The sequence below is a fragment of the Odontesthes bonariensis genome, chromosome 4 (genome assembly GCF_027942865.1).
Source record: "Odontesthes bonariensis isolate fOdoBon6 chromosome 4, fOdoBon6.hap1, whole genome shotgun sequence".
Classification (NCBI taxonomy): Eukaryota; Metazoa; Chordata; class Actinopteri; order Atheriniformes; family Atherinopsidae; genus Odontesthes; species Odontesthes bonariensis.
This window is the reverse complement of record NC_134509.1, coordinates 3,425,485-3,449,610: the sequence shown is the minus strand read 5'-3', so window position 1 is coordinate 3,449,610 and position 24,126 is coordinate 3,425,485. Positions and strand designations below refer to the sequence as shown.

General features: G+C 39.8%; 1 protein-coding gene across 1 annotated transcript in view; it reads right to left on the bottom strand.

The window, feature by feature from the left end:
• LOC142378235 (voltage-dependent T-type calcium channel subunit alpha-1H-like) overlaps positions 1 to 24,126 on the bottom strand; it is a 68,295-nt gene that overhangs the window by 28,332 nt on the left and 15,837 nt on the right. Inside the window, exons 8-15 of the mRNA XM_075462514.1 lie at positions 20,020 to 20,432; positions 15,103 to 15,254; positions 13,608 to 13,793; positions 13,178 to 13,295; positions 7,851 to 8,006; positions 7,092 to 7,179; positions 5,722 to 5,912; positions 1,499 to 1,798 (exon numbers count right to left, since the gene is read on the bottom strand). Of these exons, the coding sequence (XP_075318629.1) occupies positions 1,499 to 1,798; positions 5,722 to 5,912; positions 7,092 to 7,179; positions 7,851 to 8,006; positions 13,178 to 13,295; positions 13,608 to 13,793; positions 15,103 to 15,254; positions 20,020 to 20,432 (1,604 nt within the window). The remainder of the gene's footprint in view (positions 1 to 1,498; positions 1,799 to 5,721; positions 5,913 to 7,091; positions 7,180 to 7,850; positions 8,007 to 13,177; positions 13,296 to 13,607; positions 13,794 to 15,102; positions 15,255 to 20,019; positions 20,433 to 24,126) is intronic.

Sequence of the window (24,126 nt, the reverse complement as noted above, 5' to 3'; positions counted from 1 at the left end):
AACTCATACATACTTAAATACACAATTACATGAAAGACATTTTTATAGGCTGTTTTCTATTTCATAGTGTAGTTCATTAAATGATAGTCATGCAATGTTTATGCTTAGCAGAGGTGCGTAGTAACGAGTTAATTTACTTAAGTAAGTTTTTGAAAAAAATATACTTCTAGGAGTAGTTTTAAATCTCTATACGTTTTACTTTTCCTTGAGTAGATGTGTGCAGCAGAAACTGTCCTCTTACTCCGCTACATTAGGCTACAATGAGCTGGTTACTTTTCTTCTTACCTCTTTGGTATTCTACGCCTCATTATTTTTATCCCCCCGCGTACGCCTCATTTTAATGTTTTATTCTGACAGAGAGAGAGACTTCCGCCAAAGGCTCTACCACCTGACTGTGTTGCACCAATCAGACGCAGCCGTGCGGTCTGGTCACGTGACCGTACTCGATCTCAGCGGCGGGACGGGTTAGCTTTAGCAATAGCAGTCGTAGCAAACAAACAAAGAAACGGATGAAAAATGTCAGAACCAACGGTAGGAAATGAAGACGCAGACGAGGCCTCATACTGAAAGCATGTTTACCTTACAAAGAGTGAGAAACAGCAGCTACATTATGTGTCTTCTGTGTCAACCAAAACAAACGCACATTTCAGCAGAAACTCAACATCTAACTTGAGGAAACATGTAGCGCTAAGTTTCCTAAACTCGTTTTTTCCCCCATGGATAGGTGAATGTTTGTTTTTTAGGTTACATATGGGTTACATATGTTTTAAACATTTCCTAAGTCTCTTTTATTTTTTATTGAAGTTCTTGAATTTACCTGGATTATTTTAATTTAAGCTATTTTGTAATTAATTCATTTTAATTTATTTTATCAATTGGATGAACTCTAATTTGCCTAAAGATGATTATTTAGTATTTTTGTCTGTCTGATTGAATGCTTGTGTTAACAAATAAATCAGACGTTACTCAACAGTTACTCAGTACTTGAGTAGTTTTTTCACCGAGCACTTTTTTACTCTTACTCAAGTAATTATTTGGATAACTACTTTTTACTTTTACTTGAGTCATATTATTCTGAAGTAACAGTACTTTTACTTCAGTACAATTTTTGGCTACTCTACCCACCTCTGATGCTCAAAATAAGATGTAAAGAAATCAAATTTATATTTCGATCACCCGATGTTGCTCAGATATATGGTAAAAAAAATCCAACACAGCTCAGGATACTATCGCAGTGTTTCCCACGCACATGATTCAGATTCTGCTCATTAAACATTTTTACACTGATAATAAGGGCCAAAGTCATCCAGGCTGACGCTTTTTTCAGATAATTAGCAGCAGCATTTGATCTGTTGAACACGTCTAAACCAAACTTTTTTTACTTTTTCTATTCAGAAATAACAGGCTGGACAAATAACAGGCAGCATAAAAAATGCATTTCCCTTTTCTAAACAGCGATCTACTTAAAGTGCAGTGGCATCAACGTTGTTTTATTCACCTCCTCGGTCTCCTCCTCTTCTCGATCATCGTGGTAATAGGATTTCGGGGGCGCCTCATCGTAGCTTTGGTCCGGCAGGTGAAAGGTGGTGCCGTTGCAGTCGGGCGAGAGGAGCACGGGCACCTGCAGGTAGTCCGGCTGATCCAGAGACTGCTCCATGCTGCTGAGGTTGGAGCAGGTGTGCATGTCTGACAGCAGGGACTCCAGCTCTCCTGACTGGCTCCTCCTGTGGAGGCTGGAGGCTCGGCTCATACTGGTCCAGCTGGAGCGCCGGCTCTCCGGCCCGCTCTCCCACAGAGACTGCAAAGACAGTGGAAGCCTGGTTGGATTTCAAATCATTTTTAGCTTAGATTAAAGCTGCTCTCTTGAGGTAGCTTTCCTTCTCCAGAAGTCTTATGGAGCAATGTTCCAACTTGCTCATTAAAAAAAAGACAACGTTCGTTCATAGCGGCGGACGGAAAGTCTGGAAGGATCCGCCTCGACAGGCCTGCTGAGTTGCTTTCACAGGGGCCAAAGCTGTCCCTTTCATGGCTTCAATTTGGCCTCTTTGTTGTTTGTAAAGAGGAAGAAAATACAAAAAAAAAAATCCCCATTTCCTTCTCCTAGTTTTTATAATTCAAACCTAGTTTTATAGTTTTTATCCATCTTGCACTCCACTGCCATTTGCACAACTTTTGGTTGCACTAGTTCTGGTTTGCACTGTTCTTTTCATTTCACTCTGTTTTGCATTGTCTATGCACTATTTATATTTAATTATCTAATTTATTAATCTTCAGATACTTATTTACATAGTATATATAGTGTATATATTTAGTCTGTATATATTCTGTGTATATTATGTACATATTATTTATTCTGTATAAAATGCACACCTTTGCACTTCTGGTTGGATGCTAACTGCATTTCATTGGCTTGTACCTGTACTTGCTCTTTGACAATAAAGTTGAATCTAATCTAATCTAATCATCTAATAATGTTGTTTTTATCCTGCAAAGCATTGTGTTGAACGTGTTGTATGAGAAGTGCAATACAAATAAAGCTTGACCGATTAAATAATTGAAAAAAAAGACAATTCTGCTATATATATCCATATAATCTGATGCTACAAGCCATGTTTCTGTTGAGTTTTCTTTTCACGAACAGCACGGCCCTGCAGCCGCCGTTCCCTCTGTATATGTGCACAGCAGACTTGTTAACAACATTTCCTGGTTGGCAACTTATTCATACTACAGAGTAAAACCTGGTGACTCGTTGGAGATACTTTGGCTAAATTACACTGATGAGTCGTATGTATATATGAGGACTTTTTCACCTCCACACCCCTCAGTCTCTGTCCCTGTTGAGATTTACATTCAGCTGACCGAAAGGACGGGAACTCTCTCAGTCGTTTTACAAGCGAAACAAAGTACATACTTTGTTATGCATAAGTTATGCTAACTTATGCTATATTTACATAAAAAGTTGCTATTTAAAACATGATTAAATCTGTTAAAACAATCCCATTTAATCGTCTCCCTCTGCCAACAGTAATGTGTTCATCCTCAGTCCTCGGAGAACAACAGTGTATTCAGACCCGGCCCAGTAACCACTGCGACCTACAAGAGGAAGGACCTGTAGCTACAACAGCGTGAAGCTATGACATCACACTGCATCCTAAAGGTGTGTTGGAGCACAGTTTTTCTTAATCATGACTTTCTGAGATAACTAGCACTTATTTTTGACTGGACTGCAGATATCAGACTGAACTTAAGCATGAGTGAACAGCAGACAGTTAAAAATCGATCAATCTCATATTTCTTTAGTCTGTAAGTTGTTGCTGTCAGTTTAAGAGCCTCCATGTGAAATGTTGTGACTACTGTTTGTTGTTGCTGTTTGTTTGCACTGAAAACTTCTCAAGAAACGTTATTTCATTGCACTGTGTACTGTGTATATGGCTGGAATGACAATAAACCCTCTTGAATCTTGAATCTTGAATCCTACTCTCATAGCCAAAAACTGCAGCACTTCCAGTGAAAATTAGAGTGTGCAGCTGGGTGTTGTATAGCCAACTCTGACAATTAGCCAGAGTCAATAAAAAATAACCTGACAACTGCAGAGTAACTTTTGGGACTCAATGGAGATTAAACACTTTCACATCACACTCAAAAGCCAGATGTCAGCGAGTGATTTTGCAGATTTTCTGTCCTGTGGGAAAAAAAAGCTTAAGCAAGAGAGTTTTCAAAAAATACAGGCTATGGCTGTGTTCGAGACCGCATACTTCTCCTACTACTCCTACTAACTTTCTGAGTTAGTATGCGAGTCTGAGTAAGCGAGAAGTTCCCGGATGCATACTAGATTCTCTGAAATGTTGGGTATGCATCATGAGGTTACTACTCATACTCAAACTACCCAAGATGCAACGTAACGTGACGTCGCCGATCGTCATTTCCTGTCAAAACGGCAGTTTCAAGCTAGCTACAACGAGGGTAGGTTCACTTCCTGTTTTCAAAACAAAAGCACCAATTGTATGGTAATGGATTTCCCTATGATAAAAGGCAACGGGTATTTTATTTTGTGAAAATAACCGGAAGTGCGTTGCTCACTGCGGCTAGCTTTAGTAGCGCCGAATTCGTGGGAACAAAATTGTAAACAGCCGGTATTTTGTCAGGTTTTCAACACGTTGGGGATCTAAACGACTACTTTCTCACCTGAAAATGTTTCAAATGTTGCTAAAGTTTACAGAGTTTAGAGCTTAAGAGAAATCAGCTTCAGGCCGGCTGATTTCGGCTCGGACAGGAGCGAAATGCATTGTGGGTAAACGCTCTGCATACTGTCTGATCGATGAGTATGCAGTATGGAAGTATGCAGAATGCAGTATGTAGTATGTAGTTTCGAACACAGCCTATGAGAGTAGAAGAGTAGGAAAAAAAGCAAACATATGTGATAGGCTGACACTGCTAACTGCCGGATGCACAGAAGTTTAATTCTTTTATGATATTATCAGAATTATAATATTCTTACGAAATAAAGAGAAATATAAAGAAAGCAGAAACACATATCACATGAAGACATTCTGTTGAAACCTATCTATATCGAACATCTTGGCACATATGGGCACTTTTGTACCTTAAAGTTTTAATTCGGGCAGTTTAAGCAGCCTTTTGGGAGGGTCAAACTGCTTTAAAAGATGTAAAATGTTTCCTAAAAATACCTGACTACCTCCATAATTACAACAAAAAACCAAAATGTGACGTTTTTTCCTGTACCTTTTATATGAAATATTTTTTCCTCTATTGATGACAACTAATAACACTGAAAAGAAAGAAGTATAAGTGAGCACTGTTTCAACTGTTTGCATTAAAAGTCCTAGCCCTTTTAAAAATGAATCTCTTTAACCTTTACGTCTACAGGCAATCTCAGTCAGCCAAGGGGTAACAGGTCAGGCCTGCTGGACATCTTCTTTTACATAAGAAATATGAAAGACCATCCCATACACACCATTTTTCAAACCTTCCTAAATATTTCATTGAATAAATCTGTAATAAGGGACCAGACATACTAATATTCAGACCTGAGACCTGAAGAAAAGACCAGGACGCTTCCTGATTTGAGTATAGATCATTCCCCTTCAGGACTCTTGTGCTGGGTCAGGTCTTCATTACAAAAAAAAAGGAGTGAAGTGAACACTTGCCACTGCAGAAAAAGCCCCGTGAAGAAAACAGACGGGGAAGAAAGTTCTGGCCTAAACTGGAAAAATCTCATCAACTGTTAGCAAATGTTCATCAAATCCCCCAAAGCAAAGTCAAATACGAATGGGATTTACCTCAGATGTAAGCCATAGCCATCAATACACAACGGGCTACATGTCTCAACTGATCACCCGTTGGTGGTGGAAATGTGCCAGCAAAAGGCCCGTCACAAGAGGACTACCGGTTCCAATGATGTTCCAATATTACAAATGTTTTATTAGGAGGAAAATGCACTGTAAGTAATTTGTTAAACCTTGAGAATACAAATGACTGGATTGTAGGGAAACACTCTATGTGAGCTGATAAAACTTTCCAAGTCAATCTTAATTTTTCTCATTGGGATAATGGATCTGTTTCTCATTACTGTATATCCCCTTTCAGTATCTGGAAATTGATCTCTGATTTCTCCGTTTGAATGCCCGCGTAAATCAACTTTATTACACATCGTTACTGCGCTACTAAGACATGTAAGAACATGGCGCTCCCAAAGCTTACCAGCGACCTCTGCTCAAAGCTACTGAAGTCTGTGGAAGGACCACTCGCCCGGCGGGATTGGCTGGAGTTTATGGTGGGCGTGGCGGCAGTGTGCGTGATGACCGGCAGAGGTGGAGGAGGCGGGGGAGGCATGGAGGCCTTTGGGTTCAGGAGACCGTTGGGGCTGAGCATCATTGCTTGGATCTTGAGCTCTAAACAAACAAAACTTTTAGAGTTATAGGTTGAGATACCTGCTTATCACGATTTGCTGTTCCGGCTCTCATTTGTATCAGAGGTGTAACTACCACTGAACACAGGCAGGTGATGTGCACGTCTACCCTCTTGTTCTTGGAATTTAAGGATGCAAAGTTTCCATTTTATGATAGAAAAATGAAGAAATGGCTGCACAGTTATTCTGTGCAGATGTTTTCACCTTGAAATCATCCATTTCTTCTTATTTCCATTGGTTTTCAGATGCCCTGTAACTATTTTAATCACATTGATTATAATTTTTTAAAGGATACATATCAATATTTTTAAGCAGATCATTTTTAAAACTGTATAATCTTGAAGCAATATGAGTGTTTATCTCTGGCTATTTGATATAGCCAATATCTTATATCTCCAAGTGGAGAAACACTGAAGCATGTGGCTACGTCTACATAATTACAGAAATATATGAATCTGAAAAGCAACCAAATATCCAAGTTAACACAAAATGTTAGTCAAATTTAAAACCCTTGGAGCAGAAAATGGGCAGAAAAACAATGAAATCTATATAACAACATGTTTTATGTTACAAAGCAATACAAAACCAGGAGTAAAAAGATAATTAAAGGAATAGTTCGCCTCTTTTGACATGAAGCTGTATGACATCCCATACTAGCAACATCATTTATGAACATTTTCTTACCCCCAGCTGTTGATGAAGGTAGTCCGGCTAGTTGGCTGGGGTTTAAAAAATAAAGCGTTTTGCTTCTCAGAACAATATGCGCTCAACAGAGTAATACATTTGCATCACAAAATCGTTCTCCAGGAAAAAGTCAGACCTCACAATCGCTTGGCCCTATTTTCTCTACCTATTTCTCTACATATTGTTTTGAGAAGCAAAATGCTTTATTTTTTAAACCCCAGCCAACTAGCCGGACTACCTTCGTCAACGACAAAACGAGGCTGGAACTCTGCTCACAGGACGCAGCAGGGGGTAAGAAGATGTTCAGAAATGATGCTGCTGATATGGGATGTCATACAGCTTCATGTCAGAAGAGGCGAACTATCCCTTTAAGGAAAGTGGTTTGCAAACTTTGTGATAGAGATGTCCCTGCATCGTCCAAAGTTTGCTCAAAAAGAGCAAAAACTCTTAAAAAGAGCATTTTTACAGCATCTGGTACCTGCAGCATACAGCTCTCTCAGCTTCTCTTCATCCTGGTAAAAGGCTGATAGATTCTCATCGTCAGCTTCGGATTTGTTGGCATCACCCTGGAACACACACAGCTCCAGGATGACCCTTGTGATCACAGTCTTTATCGTCATCATCATCATCATCATCATCACCACCTTCCTTTTCCACAAAATGTTGATTATTTTACAAGTGGAAGACATTTGTAAGTTTAGAGGGAATGATTACGAACAAAGAGCAGGACACAGATGGGCGGAGGGAATCTCTAGTGTTCTCTTGCTGAGTTATGTACATCACTTTGGCAGCGATCTCCTGCAGTCACGCCAATAAAGCTTTACTGAATTTAATTAAAATTCACGCCAGAAAGATTGAGGGAGACGGCTTTGGCAAAGGGTACCTATATGTGTGTGTGTGTGTGATAGAGAGCAAGTGTTCTCTGATGCTGGAGATAAAAGATGGAAACTAAACAACAAAAGCTCACCAGCTGTGAATGGCGGGCGATATCAAACATTTCCCTACCCTGGAGAGCATTGTGAGTGCGTGTCAGCGAGAAAGACAGATAGAGGAAGACAGGAAAAGGGATAGAAAAAAAGATGAGTAGAAGAGGAAGAGAGAAAAAAGAGCAATGGATAAAGAGCGGGAGAGGAGAAACCACACAGGCAAGATGGTGGAGATTATTCCTTAGTAGGCGGCGTTTATCGGTGCAAAACTCTCTGTGCTGAGTTAAATAAAACTTAGTCTTTGCCCTTACTTCAGCTTGAAAGCCCTCAACCAAAATGGCAACGAGCAGGTTGAAGAGGACGTAGTTTCCAAAGGTCATGAGGGCCACGAAATAGAGGGCAGCCAACGGCGAGGTGGAGGCCATCCCATTGTAGAGCACTGCGTTCCAGTCCTCCTGCGTGAGGATCTGCAGATTAACGGGGAGAAGAGGTCTTAGAGGGCAAACCCTGGGGGCTGAGAAAATATGCTGTCAAAAGCAAAAAGGAAATCAAATGCAAACCAATTTGCATGTTGGGGGATCAAAGCATAACAACACATGTGCATTCTTTTAATATCTCACTCTCATTTGAACAATTATGAGGCTCATCAGTGTTAAACACAAGCTCGTGTGGAGTGTTTGTTTCACTTCTCTTCCTCCCCGACTGCTCGTGAAGCAAACCGTACATGCCTACTGGGAGAGTTCTTAAATTGAGTTGAAAAATTGAGTGTGACTGCTCCCAAACGGGAGCAAATGAAATAATGGAGAGAAAAAAATCAGCAGCTGCTCAAAATGGCCTTTAGAGACAATGTGGAATATTTCCAGAGCCTTTTTTTGTTTTACACATGATGCTGTTTCAGACTGTTTAAATGAATTTAGCAAAAATACACATCAGTAGGTAAACTCTTTTTCTGTCAGTGCTAAGTGAAAAGAGTTTTTCCTTAAGCAGGCTATCTCAGGTCTTTTTTGAAATGTTGTACTTTTCTTCTTCTAGACAGAAACATTTAGGCTCGACAAGGTTGGATGTGGAAAGTCGACTATTTTCAGGTCTCCCAGCTGTGTTCTACAAGGTTTAGGTCCAGGCTGTGTTTGAATATTTCTCACAAAGAAGCCTTTTCTGGCTCTTCTTGATGGTATGTTACACATAATTTTCATCTTGAAATGTAAACATTCACCACGGCTGTGTTCCAAACTGCCTACTACATACTGCATACTGCATACTGCATACTACATACTGCATACTACATACTACATACTGCATACTACATACTACATACTGCATACTACATACTACATACTACATACTACATACTACATACTACATACTGCATACTGCATACTGCATACTACATACTGCATACTACATACTACATACTGCATACTACATACTACATACTGCATACTACATACTACATACTACATACTACATACTACATACTGCATACTGCATACTGCATACTACATACTACATACTACATACTACATACTACATACTGCATACTGCATACTGCATACTACATACTGCATACTGCATACTACATACTGCATACTACATACTACATACTGCATACTACATACTACATACTGCATACTACATACTACATACTACATACTGCATACTGCATACTACATACTACATACTACATACTACATACTACATACTGCATACTGCATACTGCATACTACATACTGCATACTGCATACTACATACTGCATACTGCATACTGCATACTACATACTGCATACTGCATACTACATACTGCATACTACATACTACATACTGCATACTACATACTACATACTGCATACTACATACTACATACTACATACTACATACTACATACTACATACTGCATACTACATACTACATACTGCATACTACATACTGCATACTGCATACTACATACTACATACTACATACTACATACTACATACTACATACTGCATACTGCATACTGCATACTACATACTGCATACTGCATACTACATACTGCATACTACATACTACATACTGCATACTACATACTACATACTGCATACTACATACTACATACTACATACTGCATACTGCATACTGCATACTACATACTGCATACTACATACTACATACTGCATACTACATACTACATACTGCATACTACATACTGCATACTACATACTACATACTACATACTTCCATACTGCATACTCATCGATCAGACAGTATGCAGAGCGTTTACCCACAATGCATTTCGCTCCTGCCCGAGCCGAAATCAGCCGGCCTGAAGCTGATTTCTCTTAAGCTCTAAACTCTGTAAACTTTAGCAACATTTGAAACATTTTCAGGTGAGAAAGTAGTCGTTTAGATCCCCAACGTGTTGAAAACCTGACAAAATACCGGCTGTTTACAATTCTGTTCCCACGAATTCGGCGCTACTAAAGCTAGCCACAGTGAGCAACGCACTTCCGGTTATTTTCACAAAATAAAATACCCGTTGCCTTTTATCATAGGGAAAGCCATTACGATACAATTGGTGCTTTTGTTTTGAAAACAGGAAGTGAACCTACCCTCGTTGTAGCTAGCTTGAAACTGCCGTTTTGAAAGGAAATGACGATCGGCGACGTCACGTTACGTTGCATCTTGGGTAGTTTGAGTATGAGTAGTAACCTCATGATGCATACCCAACATTTCGGAGAATCTAGGATGCATCCGGGAATTTCTCGCTTACTCAAACTCGCATACTAACTCAGAAAGTTAGTATGAGTAGTAGGAGTAGAAGAAGAAGTATGCGGTTTCGAACACAGCCCAAGTCTGAGGTTCTGAACACTCTGAAAAAGGTTTTCTATCAAGATTGCTCAAAATTCACTGCATTTATCCTTTCCTTTATCTCGACAAGACTTTCGGCTCCTGAACATTTTTTTATTTTTTTAAATCCCATATAATGTTGCCTCCGTCACCATGTTTGACTGCAGTAATGGTAATAAGAAGGTGAAGCTCAGTGCCTGGTTTTCTTCACACATGCTGTTGAGGATTGTGGTCAGATAGTTTAGTGTCACATAAGATCATTTTGCTGTTCCTTTTGGCAAACTCCCAGCAGTCTGTCGTGTGCCTTTTAGTGAAGAATGGCCTCTGTGTAAGCACTCCACCATAAAGGCCTCGCTGGTAGACAGCCACATTGATAGTCGTCCCTATGTAAGGATCTTTCATCTTCAAAAAGGAACTCTGGATCTCATCCATTCAGGTTATCTGACCATGGCTCTCCCTTCCTGATAACTCAGTTTGTTTGTGGATCCAATCCTCTTTCATGTTAGTAAAGATTGAGGCAAGCGAATGAGCATTTTTTATAATGCAGAAATGTACTTGTGTCTGTCCTTTTGTAGTGGACCTAAAGGTCTTGAACACCCAGGTTTCAACCCGTAAGCACCTCCCATAGCTCCTCCCCATGCTGTATATAAAGCCTCAAAATGGCTCCATTCAGTGCAGTTTTGTTTGGTTCGTTTTTGCTTGTGTAGTTCTTTGTCTTTTAGTTTGATTATTGATTAAGTGTTAGGGTTGTTAACCTTTTGTCATTCCTTTTTTTTTAGTTTCAGTGCGGCCTGGGTGTCATCGGGTGGGAGGCTCGGCACTGTGGTGAGGACCTCACTTCCTGTTTTGGTCTGCAAGTACACTGGGGCACTTTTACCGTGTTTGTGGAGACTTTTCAATTGTAGTGTTGCACTCCAGCTTAAGAAAGAGACACACATCCAGTAGTATGCCTTCCACTGAGGCCTCAGCCCACTGATTTTAATTCTGTTAGTCATTTAGCTTTTAATACACTGGAAAAAATGCGCCTCCAAAAATAAGTAAAAAAAAAATCAACAAATAAAAGACGTTTTTGCTTGAAATAAGCAAAATAAATCTGCCAGTGGAACTTGTGAAAATCGGCTTGTCAAGATTTCTTGAACTAAGATGTGATATTTAGGACTTTTGTGATAAAAGTGATCTTGAAATTAGCTTAAAAACCTCTTCAAATGTAAAAAAAAAGCTTGTTTCATATGATATGTGACTCAAAACAATTTGTTTTCAAGACTTCTTCAAACAAGTCCCTATATCTGGCTGAAATGGTGCTTGTTAGGCAGTTGTGTCTTATATTAAGTGAATGAGATATTTGGACTAGAAATGAGACAAATATACTTGGTAAGACTTTGATTTTTTTCCAGTGTATTGTTCTAGCTGGCCTTTTAGCTTTCTGTTAATAAAAATAATTTACTAAATTCGTCTTGTGTTTAACCCTTTTTTTCTCGTTTCTTTGCAGCAGCAGCTGAACACCTTGTACTCGCTGAGTCATCCACAAACTCCTCTGTGTACTAAAGTATTTCAGAGATAAATGTGAGGCCGTCTGACTGACAGATTAAGTTTGGCTGAAATTGGATCATGCAACAATGATCCCAAACAAAGCAGCAGATCTACAACAGAATGACTGAAAAAGAAAAACGATCGAGGTGTTGCAGCGGCCCAGTTTAAGTCGACACTTCAGCCTGATGGACAACACTGTGATGGGATGGAAAATACTCAAGTGAGCTGTGAAAAAATAAACGCTGCAAAACTCAATGACTTGAAGCAACATTGTAAAGAAGAGTGGGCCAGAATTTCTCCACAATGATGTGAGAGATCAATAACATCATACAGACAACACGATCTTTAAGTTGTTGCTGTTCTACAAGCTGGTGTGTAAGTTAGTGGTTTAGTTTTCCTTACATAAATAATGAAATGGTATAATATATCATATATTGCTGTTTATCTGAGGCTGTATTTACTTCACTTCAATACCTGGTAAAGATTTTTTTTATGTTGTCCTAAAACCTTAGAAATAATAAAAATGTCTTTATGCCCCATAGAATTCATTAGTAGGATGATTCCTCTAAATCAGAGATACACATTATGCGGCTCCTCAAGCGTTAATTGGCGGATCGCACTTGCATAGTAGCTTATAACAATATGGTACCGATAACAATGTTTTTTTTCAAATAACACACAGCGAATACTGCACAGTATTAGGTATTTTTTTATTAATTTTGTGTTTTTGTAGTATTAAGTATTTTTATTAAGTATTAATTAAGGCTTACTGGTGTTTCCTAAAAGGGGGAACTGTTAAACCTGGCAACGCAGCCCGCTTAAACCACCTCACACTTGACCGCAGAGCACGCTAGCTCCTTTAGCCAGCGCGAGATGCAGCCACATTGGATCGATTTTTAATTAAAAAAAAGGGCAAAAACCAGCACAGAAACCATGCTCATCCTGAATGTCTCACTATGATAACAACAACAAACTACAAATACAACATGAAGAAAGTCGAGGACATGCACGCCAGCTTCAGCTCATCCCAGTATTAAGGCAAATGTTGTCTTAACTGAAAATGTATTGGCTGTGTTGTTTCTTTTTTTGTGGGATGTTTTATATGTAGAAATGCATATTTGCAAAAGGGGACTTTAGTATGTTGTCGTAAAAGTGGCTCTTCCCTTGATTTTGCTGCCAATGTGCCTCTTGTGAAAAAAATAGTGAGTATCACTGCTCTAAATCAAATGATGTTGACATACTTGTTTACTCTGCATGTGTCTGAGTGTGTGTTAGAGTGTCTCACCTGAAAGACGGTGACGGTCGCCCACAGCAGGGAGTCAAAGTTTTTCCTGTCAGGTAAAGTGTCTCCGCTGTCTTGTTGCAAACCAAATTTACAGCCGAACAGATGCATCCCCAAAATGCTGCAGTGCACACAGCCAAAAGAACAATGAGATAAAACATTCATCACACAGTAATTAAATATAGAAACTGAGTAAAAAAAGATTGCAAGAACGCTGCCTGTGGGAATCATTGTGTTTGCATGAAAGGTGATAATACATGTGATTCAATATGCTGACTGTTAGAGTTCAAAGCGGTCCGTACGGTGATCACTGTGATGTGTTTTAGGAATTATCTGTACTATTAAAGCTGAAAAAAGCTGAGACGAGCTGTAACATTTTGGTTTGTCTGTCACTGCCCGCAATCTCACCTGCACTAAAAGTACCTGAATGTACCTGAATATGAATATGAAGAGCATCAACAACATGCAGAATGTCGCCACGTTGTCCATGGTCTTCATCAGCACCACCAGCTGCCTCCTCAAGGCAGGAAGGAACCGGACCAGCTTCAAAACTCTGAGCAGGCGGAAGGTACGCAGTACCGACAAGCCGCCCTCATTCTCACCCACAATCTCCCACACACTGAAACACACGTACATGACATGCAGATGTTAGACAGAATCCACAATAAAGTCATTAAGAAATCACCATGTTCGAAAGGATCTCTTCAGTAGTGAAAGAGTTTAACTCTTATTTTGATATTACTAGGGCTGGGCGAGTTAACTCGTTATCGCGTTACCCCGTCAATTATTTAACGCCGATAAATATTTTATTGCGCATTAATGTAGTTTTTTTATTTTTTTATTTTTTGGGGGCTTTTGTGCCTTTAATGGAAAGTTCAGAGAGACAGGAAGCAGGGGGCAGAGAGAGGGGGAACAACACGCAGCACAAGGCCATCCGATGTGGGACTTGAACTGGGGCCAGCTGCAGCGAGGACTATAGCCTCTGTACATGGGGCGCCTGCTCAACCCACTACGCCACAAACCACCCCTGTTTTATTGTCTATTCTATCATTGTAAAAGTCTGTTGCTCACAGGCTTTTATTTTGTAAAAGTCTGGCGCTCACAGGCTTTTATTTTGTAAAAGTCTGTTGCTGTCTGCTGTGGAACAGGAAAAGAAAGTAATCGGCGGATCCACCAAACATGGAGAAGGGTACGGAACTTTTATTCGGCCATTTTCATTTTAAAGTTCTTCCAGACGGCGGAGTCGACAGAACCAAAGTCATCTGTAAACACTGCCAAGTTGAATTGTCTTCTCAGCGTAGTAGTTCCAGTCTAAAATATCACTTAAAGGCAAAACACACAACTGATAGCAGCAAATCATTCAAGGAAACAGAGGGGAGATATGGCGTGCAAATATTTATGAAAATCACTTGAAGCAAGATCCTGAAATATAGAATCTCCTGTAAATTTTTCTTACTCTACAAATTTTTACTTGAGAAATATTGTTTTGCGTTTTTTTCACTGAGCTAAATGCTAAAAGCTATACACTACTTTTGAATTCATTTTTGGATTTTGCGTACAAATGCGATTAATCGTGATTAATCAGGGAAATCATGTGATTAATTAGATTAAACATTTTAATCGTTGCCCAGCCCTGGATATTACATACGAAAAAAAAACTCTGTTTACAACCAGCCAATAATGAAAGCGAGTGAGAGCAGTGTAAACAGGCACAGCAAACCAGTAAAGCCTTCCAACACAGCTACATAATTTAGCTTTTAGTACTCCATAATGGAATGAACACAGGCCTTCTGGAGTACGACTGCAACCATTTGGCTCTGCTGGCTCGCTGAGCATCACAGTGTCGCAAAGGATCAAAAGGATTTCCAAATGACAAGCAGAGGATTTAATGACAGAATTCCCATTTTTCAGGTAAACATTTATCTCACCTGATTATGACGATGATGCTGTCAAAGCCATTGTAAGGGTTCTTGATGTAGCCAAAGAGCCCGAGAGCCAGGAGCTTCAGCAGCATCTCGAGACTGAAGAGACTGGTGAACACCATGTTACTGATCTCCAAAATATCTGTCAGCTCCTGCGGCTGCAGGGTTTGTGGAGACGAAAGAGGGATTGATGTACAGAGAGCAGCAGGCGCAGAGAAAAATGAACAAACAAACAAAGACAGGCAGACAGTTAGTGTGGAGTGCAGCAGACTCAACCTGCAAGGCTTTTCTAAAAAAAAATGCTGCTTCTGTGTTGATGTTTATGGACTAAAGTGTACCAGGATCTTCCCACAATTCTTATCTAGTAGGGTGAGAGTTAATGAACTTCTATTATTAATATCATTGATGGTTTCTTGAAGCAGTGGTTCTGAAACTGTGAGCCGCACAGGGATCTCAGGGAAGCACTTAAGACTGGGAGGGGAAAAGAAAAGTTCCCTGGTTGGCAGCGCTGAGATGATTGAAGTTGGCAGGATTTAGTGAGACTGGGAACTAAGCACAAAGAGGTCACATTTGTAATGTGAGAGTTTAAAAAAAATGCTCATCAAACCAGCAAATGAATCATATTCAAGAGAAGACGATGAAAACTTGTTTGTTTCCCGTTTTCAATAACACTTTTTGGAAGGAGAAAACAAAATGAAGGTTGGGTCATTTATTTAAAATGGGCATGAAATGTTTTCTAACTCCAGAAGATGAAGTTTCACACAGACAGATCATATTTCAACTTTTTTACACAAGGCTTTTCATGCCTTTAATGGATAGGACTGTGGAGAGAGACAGGAAGCAGAGAGAGGGGGAAGACATGCAGCAAAGGGCCGTCCGGTGCGGGACTCGAACCGGGGCCAGCTGCAGCAAGGACTGCAGACGGCTACTTAACCCACTACGCAACCGACCGCCCCAGAAACCTTGACTTTTTAATACCGTGGTATAAAAACCTTGAAACCGTTAACCGGCCCATGCCTCGTCTGGAGTGCTGAGGAGGTGCAGGCTTCGGCACCAGTGTTGGGAGTAACGGCGTTTAAGTATAACGGCGTTACTGACGGCGTTATTTTTCCAGTAACGGTAATCTAATTAATTACTTTTCCCATGGTTACAACGCCGTTATCGTTACTGAGAATATAAAGTGGCGCGTTACTACACTTTGGTTGTAGGCTTTGGGCTACACATCAGCTGCCTGGAGTGAGCAGGGGTGGGGATGATGACACCGTTGCAAATGCGATGATGATTGGCTGTGTGGGCGGATGTCCTGCTCACGCTGTCTCACTGCACGCACTGACGACTAAATGCACGAGACAGCGACAATGGCGACGAGCCAGGGAAGTTCAAAGGTAGCGTTCTCTAACTGGGGGTACCGGCACTACTTCTCACTCGTGGAGATAAAAGGCAAGAATGTGTATGTAACATGCACGCTATGCCCAGGGAAAAAAAAAATCATGACGTCATCAACACCGCTCGCGCTTACAGACGCGGCAACCATGCTAGAGCCTTAACCCAACCCCAAGCCCAAAGGCAGCTAGCGTGAGCCCCAGCGAAGGAGACAAGCCACTCGAAAACAAACAAAACTCGATTTTTCGGCTCAGAAACAGGTAGTAGGATAGTGTTCTGTTTATTGTGCAGTAGGCCTAAAATACAGTTACAGAGAATTGCACTACTTAATCGCCAGATTTTCCTTTGGTTCTTTTTACCCGAGTTTACATTTGTGTGTCTAAATTTTGCACTTGAATTTTATATTCAATATTTATGTTTTTATTTCTATGCATCATATGGCAGGCTGCAATCTATTGAGTTCAAATAAATACCGAATGTTCTAAATTACTGTATATAGTGTTTTTATTCTTCAATCAGTTAATAGAAACATATTTGATGTTAAAGATGTTATAGAACGTAACAGCGTTATAGAACATAAAAAATAACGCCACAGTTACTTTGCTGAGTAACTAATTACTTTTACAATGTGGTAACTGAGTTACTAACTCAATTACTTTTTTGGAGCAGTAACTAGTAACTATAACTAATTACTTTTTTAAAGTAACTTGACCAACACTGTTCTGCACGCACTCCGCCCACCCCTGAGGGTCCCCTTTGTACAGTGGGAACGCAAGCTGACCCCAAAGCGACCCGACCCGACCCGTACCGATACAAAGTGACCCGAACCGTACTGACAGTGGAAACAAGGCTTTAGGGTCCTGAAGACAGTGAAAAAGCAAGTACAGGGAGTGTTTGGCTTTTGAGATACACTATCTACACAAGCAAGTATTTGATCCTCTACGGTCTGGTGTTCGCTTTGCTACTGTAAACGTCATTAAGTCATTAAGTCGAGACATAAAGAGCTCCATGGGGAGCAGCTGGCAGCCAAAAAGGTTGTCGATACCTCCGAGTCGGGCAAGTGATTTCAAAAGATCCGCGAGGAATTTCTAATAAATCTTTCCACGGTGAGAAAAACAAGTTGTGAAGCTCTCCGAGGACTTTCAGAAATGTCAGGGTCTGGCCACCTTTGCAAATTCAACAGAAGAGCAGCGCATGTGACGACAGGAAAAAGTCTGTGAGAAACTGAAAAATTCATCACAGGATGTGAAAGGAACTGAATATCCGGAGAGACCGAAGAGACTCCAATCACAGACATTTGACAGCACGGTGATTTCTAGAAACAGTGAAAGCCGACATGTTTGATGGAGACCAAATGAATCTTTTATGGCGTAGAACTTCAAACATCTGTGGAGTACAGTGGTGGAAATGTTGTGCTTGGGGGCTGCCTCGCTTCGTGGGTAAACGGGCAGCTTTTAGTCGATGATTCAGGTGCGGCAACAAAAACAATGCATGAAAACAAAGTGTGAAGTTTAATCAGAGGCCGTGGAAACATTTCTTTGTGTTCAACAATATTTCTCCAGACTTCATGAAGGTCTTTCAAAGTTTTTCTTTGGATATTGGCTGCTTTTTCCACTCATTTTCAGTCCAGTTCTTAGACCTGACCATTTTCAAAGGAAAATTCTTGTTTCTTAAGTTCGATTTACAAAAAAAAAAAAAAAAGCCAAAGATAACACAGTTTGACAGACGTGAATAATATCTAAAAATCTAATTATTGGCATTAATTCACACATTACACTTTCGTGGTCATTTTGAGTATTTAACATTCATCAAATGTTGCGGCTCTGCTAGCCAAAGTGATGCTTTAATGCAGATTGGGTTTAACAAGGTCTAAAAATACAGAAAGAACAATTTAAGGGGGAATTAATGGATTTCGCAGTCATCACTGTCCAATTCTGCAGACAGCATCAAAAAGAGGAGATATATAACGACAGCATTAAGAAAACACAAATGTTAATAATCACATGTAACTAAAACATCATATAGATTAAACCCGTGCTGCTGCTGTGATTGTAAAACATATTAAAAGGATATGTCATGGCTGTGGGTGACATTTCCTCATTAAATCAGAGAACGCAGCCCCTGTGGCTTATTCCTCTCAGCTCACCAAACCAACAAAGCAGCATTAACAAGCATCTCTGAGCATGCTCAGTGACATCTGCCGCTCCACAGAGAAAAAGTCTCTGGGTGTTTCAGACTAATCTACCCTGCTCACGTTAATTGAATTGATGGCATACTGCTAAATGAAACGGGAAGCTAATGACTTTTGTGAGAGTTTTTGAATGATGATAAAGGCTTTTTGCACGGGGAACAATAAATCAGGCTTTAGTGACACATTCATAGATTATTTCCTTCATTTTCACCAAATGGAGAGATTTTTTAAATCCAGGTTAAAAACATTTCTTTTCTCATGTGTCTATGCATGAAATCTGCACGCTATCTTTGAACTTATCTGGACTGTTGCTTGTTTTTAAATTCATTTAAATTATTTTATTTGTTTCTCTTTATATTCTTTTATGTATTTTTAATGCTTCTTCCACTCCCTGCTGCAATGCTTTTATTTTATGTGAAGCACTTTGAATTGTTTTGTACATGAAATGTGCTATATAAATAAATTTGATTTGATATGATTTGATAACTTGGGGGAATAATTGATTGTCAATGAAGTAAAGATGAAAATATTGGGAAAAAAGTGAAAAAACGCCTGATTTCTTTGCATTAAATTGAGCCAAAATCATGTAGAAATGTATTTTAAGAGTTATAATTTAATTGGATGTTGTCTCCACATGTTTCTCTTTATATTCTTTTATGTATTTTTAATGCTTCTTCCACTCCCTGCTGCAATGCTTTTATTTTATGTGAAGCACTTTGAATTGTTTTGTACATTAAATGTGCTATACAAATAAATTTGATTTGATTTGATTTGATTTATACATCCTAATAGTTTCATTTCATCTCCTCAGGGAGTTTGTTGATGATATATATATATAAAAAAAGGACAAAATAGGGCAGCTTTTATCCTTAAATATTAGTCATTCACAAAGTTATGGCTGTCCAGTTGTGTCACATTGTTCAGGAAGTGGGACAAATGAAATCTTGCATCGTCTTCCACAATCTGTCCCTGCCTTTCAGCCAATCACACAGTCAAATCAGCCCGCTTCCTCGACCTTCCTCCTCCGTTCGCTCCTGCTGGCTTCTCTAAACTCTGCCCCATCTCCTCACTGCTCAATCTCTCTCCTGTCCCAGGGTCACGCTTTAATTAACACTTGAGGTCTTATGAGTTTCCCCCGTCTCCTGCACTCCCACACACAGGCAGGCATTTTCGCACACACACCCACGTCGTGATCCCATATGCTGGATGTCGTAAGTGTTGATTGGAGGGCAAGTTTGTTGACTCTCCCACACACACAGCGATTAACACGTCAATCATTCATCCAGTCTGAGGGAGGCGCGCACGCTAGCAGTGCACGTCCAAACACAAACACATGGCAAAAATCATACCTGTTCGTGGTACTCTATGCCCATCGAGAGTGTGTTAATGAGGATGGCAATCATGATTCCTCTGTTGAAGTATCTGCTGCCGACGATAAGTTCCAGTTTGATTTGGATTCCCATCCAGCAGCGCTCCCACAGCCTTTTCTTTGGCTCAGCCGCCTGCGCATCACCGCCACAGGGACCGCTACAGTGGCATGGGCTGTTACCATGACAAGGGCTGTTACCATGACAAGGGCCGTTACCATGACAAGGGCTGTTGCCATGGCATGAGTTGCGGTACCCATGTTGCTGGTCTTCAAGCTGCACGTTAACATGTTCACTGCCACCAAGTTGGTTGTAGCAGACGCAGTACGGGCACGCCGGGGATTGTCCAGGAGCTTCACCCGGCAGCCGTAAGGCGGGACGCCCAGCAGACCCACCTGCACAGACATCAGGGTGGAGGGGATGTAAGCACCAGCCATTTAAATCAGAAACCCCAAAAGTAAAAAGCTGAGTCTAGATGTTACACTCATGCAGGCAGTCTGTAATTCAATGTGTTTTCTGTCCACTATAAGACATTCTTTTCATACATCTGTGATCTGTTCAGAGAATATAAAGCCAGCAGAGCTCTGAGATCCAAGGACTCAGGTCAGCTGGTCCAGTCCAGAGTCCAGACTAAACATGGAGAAGCAGCATTTAGCTGTTATGCTGCAAACAAGTGGAACAAACTGCCAGTGGAGATTAAACTTTCACCAAATGGAGACATTTTTAAATCCAGGTTAAAAACATTTCTGTTCTCATGTGTCTATGCATGAAATCTGCACGATATCTTTGAACTTATCTGGACTGTTGCTTGTTTTTAAATTAATTTAAATGATTTTATTTGTTTCTCTTTATATTCTTTTATGTATTTCTAATGCTTCTTCCACTCCCTGCTGCAATGCTTTTATTTTATGTGAAGCACTTTGAACTGTTTTGTACATGAAATGTGATACGGATAAATTTGATTTGATTTGATTTTATTTGATTCTGTGAGACAAAGACTCAATAACATGAACCACCGAGGAGTTGCAATGCTTTTCTGCAGAGCTGGAGCGCTTTTATTAGAACATGGATGCAGATTTCAGCTGAATTTATTAGCAGCGGTGAAGCAGCTTTTAGCTGTTATGCTGCACACAACTGGAACAAACTACCAGCAGAACTGAAATCAGCCCCCAGTGTAAGCACTTTTATTCCAGGTTAAAAACATTTCTCTTTCCGTGTGCTTATGGTTGAGTTCCTTTAAATCATTTTTGAAGCATAATGCTATAAATCCTCTTAATTGTTTTATATTTTTCCCCTCTTCTTTGATTGCTTTTAACTGTGTGTTTTGATTTTTATTCTTTTTTTTATTCTCTTTAAATTGCTTGTTTTTATGCTGTTCTTTTAAATGCCTTGTCTTTATGTAAAGCACATTGAGTTGCCTGTGGTATGAAATGCGCTGTATATATAAAGATGCCTCGCCTAGTAGTCCGCTCAGGAGGAATGCTCCAATGACATAACAACAAACACTAATCTAGCAAGAGGAGTCCACTTCTCATCACAATTACAACAAATTCATGTTACACTGGAGACTGATATAGTAAATCCAACCCAGCCATTATGTGGTGTGTTTCTGTAGATAATGTGGGGCCGCAAGGACTTGCTTTAAATGACTACATTTGTTATGTGTACAGAAAATACACTTATTTATTGCTTTGGCAGTAGAACAATACACTGAGTCAATTCTCTTTACTTTTTCATATGCAGGAAGTGCCACAGCAACAATTTGTATGAAAATTGTATATCAACATCTTAAATCATAATGGATAGACCCATTCACTCAGCGAAAACACAGTAGAGCTTTGTAAAGTCTGTCAACAATGATGCCAAAATGACTAACACCTGGACAAGAAATAAAGATAAAAATCTATGAAGATCCTTTCATTTTGTCCACAAATTTTTAAGGAAATCTCTCATCATTCTCCTACTTTTATGGGAAAGCAATTTCTCGAGGTACAGAGCTCTCATTTCACAAAAAAAAAATCAGGTGGTTTATCCAAAGTGACTTCACATCGTCTCTGGAAACACACACTGCTGATGAGATTCCTTTGAGCTCAGCGACTGCCGATCACGTTGACAAACGCAAAACAATATTTCTCAAGTAAAAAAAAATTTACAGAAGATCTTCAGGATCTTCTTTCAAGTGATTTTCATAAATATTTGCACGCCATATCTCCCTGAGGTTTCGGGAAACGATTAAAATGTTTAATCTAATTAATCACATGATTTCAGGAAGAAGGGAGAACCACAGACTAAGTTTAAATTCTGTTTTGGTTCAACACGTTTGTCACATACTGAGCACTACAAATACCAAGGACTGACTCTAGATGCCCATCTTACCTTTGAAAAAGGAATAAAAGTTCTATCAGACTCTGCAGGCAGGGCACTGAGAACTGTCCTTAATAAGGTCAAGCTGTGTAGGGATCTTGGGTATAAACCTTATACGCAGTTGTATGATTCCTGTGTTTGTCCAATTTTAGATTATGGTGCAGGAGTTTGGGGTTATTGTAAGAAAGCAAAATGTGATGCAGTTCAGAACAGAGCTATGCGCTGCTTCCTTGGTGTACACAAAATGGCCCCCAAACTCGCAGTATGTGGTGATATGGGATGGGAGCCATGCGAAGTGCGGATTAAGGGTGACATGGTGCGACTGTGGAATAGACTCATCAACATGTCTGACAACAGACGTGTCAAACAAATTTTTTTGTGGAACCTCTCAAAAAATAGTCGTTGGACAAATGAACTTTCCAGTATATTTCATGAAGTAGGTCTCCAGTACATATATAGAAATAAATTATCCTGTAGTGTTAAACAAATTAAGATAATATTATTTGAAAACTATAAACAAAATTGGGCAGAAGAAATTCTGTACAAACCTAAATTTAGAATGTATTGTTTGATAAAGTCTGTCTACCATCTAGAGCACTATGTCACCCTGAACCTTAGCAGAGCGCAGAGCTCTGTTTGTGCCCAATTGAGAAGTGGCATGTTGCCTCTGGCGGTTGAAACTGGATGTTTCCATGCAATCCCAGAGGAGAACAGAAAGTGTCACCTGTGTGACTTAAATGAGGTGGAAAATGAGATGCATTTTGTGTTTTACTGTCCTTTTTACCATGAAGTTAGACTTAAGCTCTTCCTTAAATTGACCTTGGAATGTCATGATTTATTTTCTATGTCTGATGAGTGCAGACTTACATATTTGTTTAGCGAGAAGGTGTTTTATTTAACCCAATATGTGTTGGAAGCTTACCAACAACGCAGGAGAGCGCTTTATGTTTGAGTGGGGTTGTTGTCTACTGAGGACTGTGTACGCTGGTTTATCAATTATGAACATGTTCTTTTGACTATTGCTTTTTGTTGCTTGTGGTGTGTCTTGTAAGCCCATGCGGGCTAGGCACCTTTTTGGTGTATGACACCGTTTAATAAAATAAACAAAACAAACAAACAGTCACTGTCTGTTTCCTTGAATGACTTGCTGCTATCAGTTGTGTGTTTTGCCTTTAAGTGATATTTTAGACTGGAACTACTACGCTGAGAAGACAATTCAACTTGGCTGTAAATGCAGGAGTTTTTTTTAAATTTATTTTGAAATACATGCTTTTATGTTGAAACAAGTAAAACAGGAAGTAGCGCCGGTTAGCTCCGTGAGCTTCACACCTGTAGCGGTGATGTTACCTGCTGGTTTATCTTTATTTTATTCCTCCATGCTTCGTAGTGTTTGCTGTAACTGTGTGAATGTGATGCATTCAACAGACTTTTACAATAATAAAACCTGCGTTAATGCGCGATAAAATATTTATCGGCGTTAAATAATTGACAAGTTAACGCGATAATAACGAGTTAACTCGCCCAGCACTAATTTAAACATTAAAATCAATTATTTGGAGACATCTTCGCTTTTTGGCTTGAATGGGGAGTTTAGTGTTATTAATTTATGTTCTAATTTGACATATTTGTCTTGAAGTGACACATGAAGGCATTTTGGAGATTTCTTTCAGTTGTTTAATGAGTTTGCACCTTTTATTTCATCCATATTTTGCATCCCTTAATCCC